At 48.0% G+C, this 11174-nt stretch overlaps 1 protein-coding gene across 1 annotated transcript in view; it reads right to left on the bottom strand.

Annotated features, from left to right (window-relative positions):
* LOC109880181 (protogenin B) overlaps nt 1-11174 on the bottom strand; it is a 52849-nt gene that overhangs the window by 7994 nt on the left and 33681 nt on the right. The window contains exons 14-18 of the mRNA XM_031801466.1: nt 9600-9727; nt 8710-8880; nt 7764-7952; nt 5871-5994; nt 5512-5659 (exon numbers count right to left, since the gene is read on the bottom strand). Of these exons, the coding sequence (XP_031657326.1) occupies nt 5512-5659; nt 5871-5994; nt 7764-7952; nt 8710-8880; nt 9600-9727 (760 nt within the window). The remainder of the gene's footprint in view (nt 1-5511; nt 5660-5870; nt 5995-7763; nt 7953-8709; nt 8881-9599; nt 9728-11174) is intronic.

The following is an 11174-nucleotide window of genomic DNA, read 5'->3' as shown; positions in this document are numbered from 1 at the left end:
GGCCGCCTCTCCTTCCAGTTCTCTGCTGCCAATGACTGGAACGAACTACAAAAATCTCTGAAACTGGAAACACTTATCTCCCTCACTAGCTTTAAGCACCAACTGTCAGAGCAGCTCACAGATTACTGCACCTGTACATAGCCCACCTAAAATTTAGCCCAAACAACTACCTCTTTCCCAACTGTATTTAATTTTTATTTATTTATTTATTTTGCTCCTTTGCACCCCATTATTTTTTTATTTCTACTTTGCACATTCTTCCATTGCAAAACTACCATTCCAGTATTTTACTTGCTATATTGTATTTACTTTGCCATCATGGCCTTTTTTTGCCTTTACCTCCCTTCTCACCTCATTTGCTCACATTGTATATAGACTTGTTTATACTGCATTATTGACTGTATGTTTGTTTTTACTCCATGTGTAACTCTGTGTCGTTTTATCTGTCGAACTGCTTTGCTTTATCTTGGCCAGGTCGCAATTGTAAATGAGAACTTGTTCTCAACTTGCCTACCTGGTTAAATAAAGGTAAAATAAAATAAATAAATAAAAAATTTGGAAAGGCACACATCTGTCTATATAAGGTCCCACAGTTGACAGTGCATGTCAGAGCAAAAACCAAGCCATGAGGTTGAAGGAATTGTCCGTAGAGCTCCGAGACAGGATTGTGTCGAAGGCACAGATCTGGGGAAGGGTACCAAAAATATTCTGCAGCACTGAAGGTCCCCAAGAACACAGGGGCCTCCATCATTCTTGAATGGCAGAAGTTTAGAACCACCAAGACCGCCAGGCCAAACTGAGCAATCAGGGGAGAAGGGCCTTGGTCAGGGAGGTGACCAAGAACCCGGTGGTCACTCTGACACCGCTCTAGAGTTCATCTGTGGAGATGGTTGTCCTTCTGGAAGTTTCTCCCATCTTTGCAGCCATTTTACCTGCTGTTGTTGTGCTAGCTGATTTACCTGCTGTTGTTGTGCTAGCTGAGTAGCTGTTGTTGTGCTAGCTGAGTAGCTGTTGTTGTGCTAGCTGAGTAGCTGTTGTCTCACCTACTGTTTTAGCTAGCTTTCCCAATTCAACACCTGTGATTACTGTATGCCTCGCTGTATGTCTCTCTCAAATGTCAATATGCCTTGTATACTGTTGTTCAGGTTAGTTATCATTGTTTTAGTTCACAATGGAGCCCCTAGTTCCACTCTTCATACCCCTGATAACTCCTTTGTCCCACCTCCCACACATGCGGTGACCTCACCCATTACTACCAGCATGTCCAGAGATACAACCTCTCTCATCATCACCCAGTGCCTGGGCTTACCTCCGCTGTACCCGCACCCCACCATACCCCTGTCTGCGCATTATGCCCTGAACATATTCTACCATGCCCAGAAACCTGCTCCTCTTATTCTCTGTCCCCAACGCTCTAGGCGACCAGTTTTGATAGCCTTTAGCCGCACCCTCATACTACTCCTTCTCTGTTCCGCGGGTGATGTGGAGGTAAACCCAGGCCCTGCATGTCCCCAGGCACCCTCATTTGTTGACTTCTGTGATCGAAAAAGCCTTGGTTTCATGCATGTCAACATCAGAAGCCTCCTCCCTAAGTTTGTCTTACTCACTGCTTTAGCACACTCTGCTAACCCTGATGTCCTTGCTGTGTCTGAATCCTGGCTCAGGAAGGCCACCAAAAATTCAGAGATTTCCATACCCAACTATAACATCTTCCGTCAAGATAGAACTGCCAAAGGGGGCGGAGTTGCAGTTTACTGCAGAGATAGCCTGAAAAGTAATGTCATACTTTCCAGGTCCATACCCAAACAGTTCGAACTACTAATTTTGAAAATTACTCTCTCCAGAAATAAGTCTCTCACGGTTGCCGCCTGCTTACCGACCCCCCTCAGCTCCCAGCTGTGCCCTGGACACCATTTGTGAACTGATCGCCCCCCATCTAGCTTCAGAGTTTGTTCTGTTAGGTGACCTAAACTGGGATATGCTTAACACCCCGCCAGTCCTACAATCTAAGCTAGATGCCCTCAATCTCACACAAATCATCAAGGAACACACCAGGTACAACCCTAACTCTGTAAACAAGGGCACCCTCATAGACGTCATCCTGACCAACTGGCCCTCCAAATACACCTCCGCTGTCTTCAACCAGGATCTCAGCGATCACTGCCTCATTGCCTGTATCCGCTACGGAGCCGCAGTCAAACGACCACCCCTCATCACTGTCAAACGCTCCCTAAAACACTTCTGTGAGCAGGCCTTTCTAATCGACCTGGCCCGGGTATCCTGGAAGGACATTGACCTCATCCCGTCAGTTGAGGATGCCTGGTCATTCTTTAAAAGTAACTTCCTCACCATTTTAGATAAGCATGCTCCGTTCAAAAAATGCAGAACTAAGAACAGATACAGCCCTTGGTTCACCCCAGACCTGACTGCCCTCGACCAGCACAAAAACATCCTGTGGCGGACTGCAATAGCATCGAATAGTCCCCGTGATATGCAACTGTTCAGGGAAGTCCGGAACCAATACACGCAGTCAGTCAGGAAAGCTAAGGCCAGCTTCTTCAGGCAGAAGTTTGCATCCTGTAGCTCCAACTCCAAAAAGTTCTGGGACACTGTGAAGTCCATGGAGAACAAGAGCACCTCCTCCCAGCTGCCCACTGCACTGAGGCTAGGTAACACGGTCACCACTGATAAATCCATGATTATCGAAAACTTCAATAAGCATTTCTCAACGGCTGGCCATGCCTTCCGCCTGGCTACTTCAACCTCGGCCAACAGCTCCGCCCCCCCCGCAGCTCCTCGCCCAAGCCTCTCCAGGTTCTCCTTTACCCAAATCCAGATAGCAGATGTTCTGAAAGAGCTGCAAAACCTGGACACGTACAAATCAGCTGGGCTTGACAATCTGGACCCTCTATTTCTGAAACTATCTGCCACCATTGTCGCAACCCCTATTACCAGCCTGTTCAACCTCTCTTTCATCTCGTCTGAGATCCCCAAGGATTGGAAAGCTGCCGCAGTCATCCCCCTCTTCAAAGGGGGAGACACCCTGGACCCAAACTGTTACAGACCTATATCCATCCTGCCCTGCCTATCTAAGGTCTTCGAAAGCCAAGTCAACGAACAGGTCACTGACCATCTCGAATCACACCGTACCTTCTCCGCTGTGCAATCCGGTTTCCGAGCCGGTCATGGGTGCACCTCAGCCACACTCAAGGTACTAAACGATATCATAACCGCCATCGATAAAAGACAGTACTGTGCAGCCGTCTTCATCGACCTTGCCAAGGCTTTCGACTCTGTCAATCACCATATTCTTATCGGCAGACTCAGTAGCCTCGGTTTTTTCGGATGACTGCCTTGCCTGGTTCACCAATTACTTTGCAGACAGAGTTCAGTGTGTCAAATCGGAGGGCATGCTGTCCGGTCCTCTGGCAGTCTCTATGGGGGTGCCACAGGGTTCAATTCTCGGGCCGACTCTTTTCTCTGTGTATATCAATGATGTTGCTCTTGCTGCGGGCGATTCCCTGATCCACCTCTACGCAGACGACACCATTCTATATACTTTCGGCCCGTCTTTGGACACTGTGCTATCTAACCTCCAAACAAGCTTCAATGCCATACAACACTCCTTCCGTGGCCTCCAACTGCTCTTAAACGCTAGTAAAACCAAATGCATGCTTTTCAACCGGTCGCTGCCTGCACCCGCATGCCCGACTAGCATCACCACCCTGGATGGTTCCGACCTAGAATATGTGGACGTCTATAAGTACCTAGGTGTCTGGCTAGACTGCAAACTCTCCTTCCAGACTCATATCAAACATCTCCAATCGAAAATCAAATCAAGAGTCGGCTTTCTATTCCGCAACAAAGCCTCCTTCACTCACGCCGCCAAGCTTACCCTAGTAAAACTGACTATCCTACCGATCCTCGACTTCGGCGATGTCATCTACAAAATGGCTTCCAACACTCTACTCAGCAAACTGGATGCAGTCTATCACAGTGCCATCCGTTTTGTCACTAAAGCACCTTATACCACCCACCACTGCGACTTGTATGCTCTAGTCGGCTGGCCCTCGCTACATATTCGTCGCCAGACCCACTGGCTCCAGGTCATCTACAAGTCCATGCTAGGTAAAGCTCCGCCTTATCTCAGCTCACTAGTCACGATGGCAACACCCATCCGTAGCAAGCGCTCCAGCAGGTGTATCTCACTGATCATCCCTAAAGCCAACACCTCATTTGGCCGCCTTTCGTTCCAGTACTCTGCTGCCTGTGACTGGAACGAATTGCAAAAATCGCTGAAGTTGGAGACTTTTATCTCCCTCACCAACTTCAAACATCAGCTATCTGAGCAGCTAACCGATCGCTGCAGCTGTACATAGTCTATTGGTAAATAGCCCACCCATTTTCACCTACCTCATCCCCATACTGTTTTTATTTATTTACTTTTCTGCTCTTTTGCACACCAATATCTCTACCTGTACATGACCATCTGATCATTTATCACTCCAGTGTTAATCTGCAAAATTTTAATTATTTGCCTACCTCCTCATGCCTTTTGCACACATTGTATATAGACCCCCCCCTTTGTTTTCTACTGTGTTATTGACTTGTTAATTGTTTACTCCATGTGTAACTCTTTGTTGTATGCTCACACTGCTATGCTTTATCTTGGCCAGGTCGCAGTTGCAAATGAGAACTTGTTCTCAACTAGCCTACCTGGTTAAATAAAGGTGTTCTCAACTAGCCTACCTGGTTAAATAAAGGTGAAATAAAAAAATAAAAAAATAAAAACTCCACCAATCAGGCCTTTATGGTAGAGTGGCCAGATGGAAGCCACTCCTCAGTAAAAGGCACATGACAGTCCGCTTGGTGTTTGCCTAAAGGCACCTAAAGGGCTCTCAGACCATGGAGAAACAAAATTGAAACCAAGATTGAACTATTTGGCCTGAATGCCAAGCGTCACATCTGGAGGAAACCTGGCACCATCCTTACGGTGAAGCATGGTGGTGGCAGCATCATGCTGTGGGGATGTTTTTCAGCGGCAGGGACTGGGAGACTATTCAGGATTGAGAGAAAGATGATCAGAACAAAGTGCAGAGAGATCTTTGATGAAAACCTGCTCCAGAGCACTCAGGACCTCAGACTGGGGCGAAGATTCACCTTCCAACAGGACAACCACCCTAAGCACACAGCCAAAAGACAACGCAGGAGTGGCTTCGGACAAGTCTCTGAATGTCCGTGAGTGACACATCCAGAGCCCGGACTTGAACCCTATTTAATACATTTGCAAAAAATTCAAAAAAATAATAATTTCTTTGTCATTTCTGGGGTATTGTTTGTAGGTTGATGAGGTTGATAAAATGTCATCCATTTTAGAATAAGGCTGTAACGTAACAAAATGTGGAAAAAGTCTAAAGGGGTATGAATACTTTCCCAAAGGCACAGTATATGACATAAATACAGTCTCATACATACACACTCATGGCCTGTGTCTGTGGAGTCATGTCTCACCTTGGCATCAATGAAGTGTGGTGCCATCATGGGCATCAGGGCCTCTATGTTCTCAGCCTGGTGTTCACTGGCCAGGGCCAAAGCAGTATGTGGACCATGGGTTCCCTCACCGTTCACTACGTCCATGATCTTACAGATGGAAGATTTCCTATTGGAGCAAAGAGTAGAAGTTAGGGGACAATATAAAATAATCTATTGGAAGAGAGTTCTTTCAAAAATGGCTGAAGCATTAGCATGAGTAAATGGACTATAGTCTGACAAGAAGAAGGAGAAGAAAGAGAAGAAGAAGAAACAGAAGAAAGAGAAACAGAAACAGAAGAAACAGACGATTATTACTAAGATGGACATCGTGTAAATACCTGGATCTGCCTTTGCTGATGAGGATGATGGTACACATCACTATACAGGCCAGAGCGATGCAGACCCCCACGATGATCCCGGTCATGGAATTCTGCTCCGTGTGGTACAGGCCGTCAGAGAAAACTGGAAGACATGAGAAATCATGTCACAATGAGTAATCACATCAATTTAATAACTCTACCTACATGTACATATTACCTCGACACCGGTGCCCCTGCACATTGACTCTGTACCGTAACACCCTGTACATAGCCTCCACATTGACTCTGTACCGTAACACCCTGTATATAGCCTTCACATTGACTCTGTACCGTAACACCCTGTATATAGCCTCCACATTGACTCTGTACTGTAATACCCTGTATATAGCCTCCACATTGACTCTGTACTGTAATACCCTGTATATAGCCTCCACATTGACTCTGTACCGGTACCCCCTGTATATAGCCTCCACATTGACTCTGTACCGTAATACCCTGTATATAGCCTCCACATTGACTCTGTACCGTAATACCCTGTATATAGCCTCCACATTGACTCTGTACCGTAATACCCTGTATATAGCCTCCACATTGACTCTGTACCGTAATACCCTGTATATAGCCTCCACATTGACTCTGTACCGTAATACCCTGTATATAGCCTCCACATTGACTCTGTACCGTAATACCCTGTATATAGCCTCCACATTGACTCTGTACCGTAATACCCTGTATATAGCCCTACAACCAGGTAAAGTAAGAGACTATATTCTGTTTGTTGTCTCCAACTGCAGTATGTTCAAAGTCCAATATATGACAGGTCCAATGTCTCTGCAGTCCAACAACACTACGACAAAACTCTCCAGTCCATCAACACTACGACAATACTCTCCAGTCCAACAACACTCTCCAGTCCAACAACACTCTCCAGTCCAACAACACTGACCACTAGCCACAATACTTACTACAACACTCTCCAGTCCAACAACACTCTCCAGTCCAACAACACTGACCACTAGCCACAATACTTACTACAACACTCTCCAGTCCAACAACACTCTCCAGTCCAACAACACTGACCACTAGCCACAATACTTACTACAACACTATCCAGTCCAACAACACTCTCCAGTCCAACAACACTGACCACTAGCCACAATACTTACTACAACACTCTCCAGTCCAACAACACTCTCCAGTCCAACAACACTGACCACTAGCCACAATACTTACTACAACACTATCCAGTCCAACAACACTCTCCAGTCCAACAACACTGACCACTAGCCACAATACTTACTACAACACTATCCAGTCCAACAACACTCTCCAGTCCAACAACACTGACCACTAGCCACAATACTTACTACAACACTCTCCAGTCCAACAACACTCTCCAGTCCAACAACACTGACCACTAGCCACAATACTTACTACAACACTCTCCAGTCCAACAACACTCTCCAGTCCAACAACACTTACCACTAGCCACAATACTTACTACAACACTCTCCAGTCCAACAACACTGACCACTAGCCACAATACTTACTACAACACTCTCCAGTCCAACAACACTGACCACTAGCCACAATACTTACTACAACACTCTCCAGTCCAACAACCCTCTCCAGTCCAACAACACTGACCACTAGCCACAATACTTACTACAACACTCTCCAGTCCAACAACACTCTCCAGTCCAACAACACTTACCACTAGCCACAATACTTACTACAATACTCTCCAGTCCAACAACACTACGACAATACTCTCCAGTCCAACAACACTCCCCAGTCCAACAACACTCTCCAGTCCAACAACACTCTCCAGTCCAACAACACTCTCCAGTCCAACAACACTCTCCAGTCCAACAACACTCTCCAGTCCAACAACACTGCGACATAACTAACCTGTGGTGTCTGAGGAGGAGCCGCTGCCTGAGTGCCTGGGGCTCTTCCCTCGGTGTCTAGACCCAGGCCCCAGGGCCAGCTCCACAGTAGTAGAGAAGGGCCCGTCTCCCACCTGGTTGGAGGCAGAGATCTTCACCAGGTAGACGTTACCAGGCTCCAGACGCTCCAGCAGGGCCATGGTGTTACTTCCTGTAGGGACCGCAGACAGGTTTTTAGAGCGGACTGGAGTAGAATGCATCATAACACAGCCATTCCCAAAACCCCAGACACAAATCTGGGATGCACACTGGTCAGATACGTCAGAAAGGTTTAAATCTGCACTCAACGGACTCAAACACTCTGCTCTCAAAGCTTCTGCCCAAGCCTGTCTCCAGACCCTCCCCTTCCAAAAGGACCACCTGTGTTTACAATTCCTCTGTAATATCTGGCTGTCTAACCATATCACTCATCCTCCCTCTGCAGCATCTGCCAGTATCTAGCTGTTCCACACACCCTCCCTCTGCAGTATCTGGCTGTTCCACACACCCTCCCTCTGCAGTATCTAGCTGTTCCACACACCCTCCCTCTGCAGTATCTGGCTGTCTAACCATCACATTCATCCTCCCTCTGCAGTATCTGCTAGTATCTAGCTGTTGCACGCATCCCCCCTCTGCAGTATCTGTCTGTTCCACTCACCTTCCCTCTGTAGTATATTCTGGTATCTAGCTGTTCCACTCACCCTCCCTCTGTAGTATATTCCGGTATCTAGCTGTTCCACTCACCCTCCTTCTGCAGTGTCTGGCTGATCCACTCACCCTCCTTCTGCAGTGTCTGGCTGATCCACTCACCCTCCCTCTGTAGTATCTTCCAGTATCTAGCTGTTCCACTCACCCTCCCTCTGCAGTGTCTGGCTGATCCACTCACCCTCCCTCTGCAGTGTCTGCCAGTATCTAGCTGTTCCACTCACCCTCCCTCTGCAGTGTCTGCCAGTATCCGGCCAGCCAGGCCCTCTGTGAGGCGTACAGGATGGTGTAGTGCGTCACTGCCAGGTTGTTCTCCTCTGGTTCTCTCCAGGAAACCAGGGCTGTGCCGTCCTCAATCAGAGACACCCTCACACCTTCAGGAGGGTGGCTGGGTGCTGATGAACAGAAAAGGGTCATTTAAATATCTTAATCTTAAATGTATCCGTCATCTAGTACAGTTGGCTTTGATTGGTGAATGTTATTGTGTGTGCACAAGGGTTCGCTGCTTCTCGCCCATCTCAAATAAAATGTTAATTTAAAAAAGGTTTATTGGTCATGTACAAAAACATTGTCAGGTGTTATAGCAGGTGCAGCGTCATGCTTATGTTAGTAGCTACAACAGCGCCTGTAGAATGTCTAGCAAATACAAAACAAATGCAGAAATAATACAAATAGAAAACAACAAAATGTCAGAACGAGTCCAACAACCGAGAGTAGATAAATCAGTGTGACCGCTGTCTGACTACACAATATAAATACCTGTTGTGTTCAGACAGTAGATCACTTGGAAGAAAATGGTATGTACAGTAGTAGGTATATTAGGATGAGCTAGAGTTGAGAATACATAAACAGTGAGTCAACAACGGTATATATACACAGAATATGAGGTGACTGTTGTTCTATCTATATACATGGGGCATCAGTCTCAAGGTGCAGGGCAGAGAACCGGCCCGGGAACATCTCAGAGTAGACTGGGAAGGAAGCTGTTGATGTCACTTTAAAAAAAAGTTAAATAGACTCCTTCATAATGTATAGGTCATGAAGGACTCTTTATCCTTGTTATCCTTGGGAAACGTGACATGATGCGTCAGAAGAGAATAAGAGGTTTGTTTACCTGCTGGTAGAGTTCTCTGAAAGACAACCACGCTCCAGGGACTGGCCAGTTGGTCGACATGGAGACGCACCACTAACTCATAGCGAGTGTTGGAGTCCAGGCTCTGTATCAGCACACTCTGGTTGGTACTGACGAGGACAAAACAGACATCCCAGAATAAATATTAGCAATCGTGACAGGGTTCAATGAAAAAAAACACACTCCGTGTTCATAATAATGTTGCGCTTCAGTCTCTTGTCAGAAGAGAAGTAAAAGTGTAAAACTAAATCACCACATGCAATATCAATTTCCATGATCGGAAAATGGACAATAGCATAGTAGTAAAGTACACTGCAACATATAAACTGTTGGTCCCACGTTTCATGAGATGAAATAAAAGACCCCAGAAATGTTCCATACTCACAAAAAAAGCTTGTTTCTCTAAAATGTTGTGCACAAATTTGTTTACATCCCTGTTACTGAGCATTTCTCATTTGCCAAGATAATCCATCCACCTGACAGGTGTGGCATATCAAGAAGCTGATTAAACAGCATGATTATTACACAGGTGCACCTTGTGCTGGGGGGGACTCTGTGAACAGAGTGCCCCATGGTAGCGGTGGGGGGGTTGTGAACAGAGGGCCCCATGGTGGCGGTGGGGGGGTTGTGAACAGAGAGCCCCATGGTGGCGGTGGGGGGGTTGTGAACAGAGGGCCCCATGGTAGCGATGAGGGGGTTGTGAACAGAGGGCCCCATGGTAGCGGTGGGTGGGGTTGTGAACAGAGGGCCCCATGGTGGCGGTGGGGGGGTTGTGAACAGAGTGCCCCGTGGTGGCGGTGGGGGGGGTTGTGAACAGAGTGCCCCGTGGTAGCGGTGGGGGGGTTGTGAATAGAGTGCCCCGTGGTGGTGGCGGTGGGGGGGTTGTGAACAGAGAGCCCCATGGTGGTGGTGGGGGGGTTGTGAACAGAGTGCCCCATGGTAGTGGTGGGGGGGTTGTGAACAGAGTGCCCCATGGTAGTGGTGGGGTTGTGAACAGAGTGCCCCATGGTAGTGGTGGGGGGGTTGTGAACAGAGTGCCCCAAGGTGGCGGTGGGGGGGTTGTGAACAGAGTGCCCCATGGTAGTGGTGGGGGGGTTGTGAACAGAGTGCCCCATGGTAGTGGTGGGGTTGTGAACAGAGTGCCCCATGGTAGTGGTGGGGGGGTTGTGAACAGAGTGCCCCATGGTAGTGGTGGGGGGTTGTGAACAGAGAGCCCCGTGGTGGTGGTGGTGGGGGGGTTGTGAACAGAGAGCCCCATGGTGGTGGTGGGGGAGTTGTGAACAGAGTGCCCTGTGGTGGAGGTGGTGGGGTTGTGAACAGAGTGCCCCGTGGTGGCGGTGGGGGGGTTGTGAACAGAGTACCCCGTGGTAGCGGTGGGGGGGTTGTGAACAGAGTGCCCCATGGTAGCGGTGGGGGGGGGGTTGTGAACAGAGTGCCCCATGGTAGCGGTGGGGGGGTTGTGAACAGAGGGCCCCATGGTAGCGGTGGGGGGGGTTGTGAACAGAGGGCCCCATGGTGGCGGTGGGGGGGTTGTGAACAGAGTGCCCCATGGTGGCG

Source organism: Oncorhynchus kisutch, linkage group LG22 (genome assembly GCF_002021735.2).
Source record: "Oncorhynchus kisutch isolate 150728-3 linkage group LG22, Okis_V2, whole genome shotgun sequence".
Lineage (NCBI taxonomy): Eukaryota > Metazoa > Chordata > Actinopteri > Salmoniformes > Salmonidae > Oncorhynchus > Oncorhynchus kisutch.
Note: the sequence above shows the minus strand (reverse complement) of the source record. Positions and strands in the feature narration are given on the sequence as shown.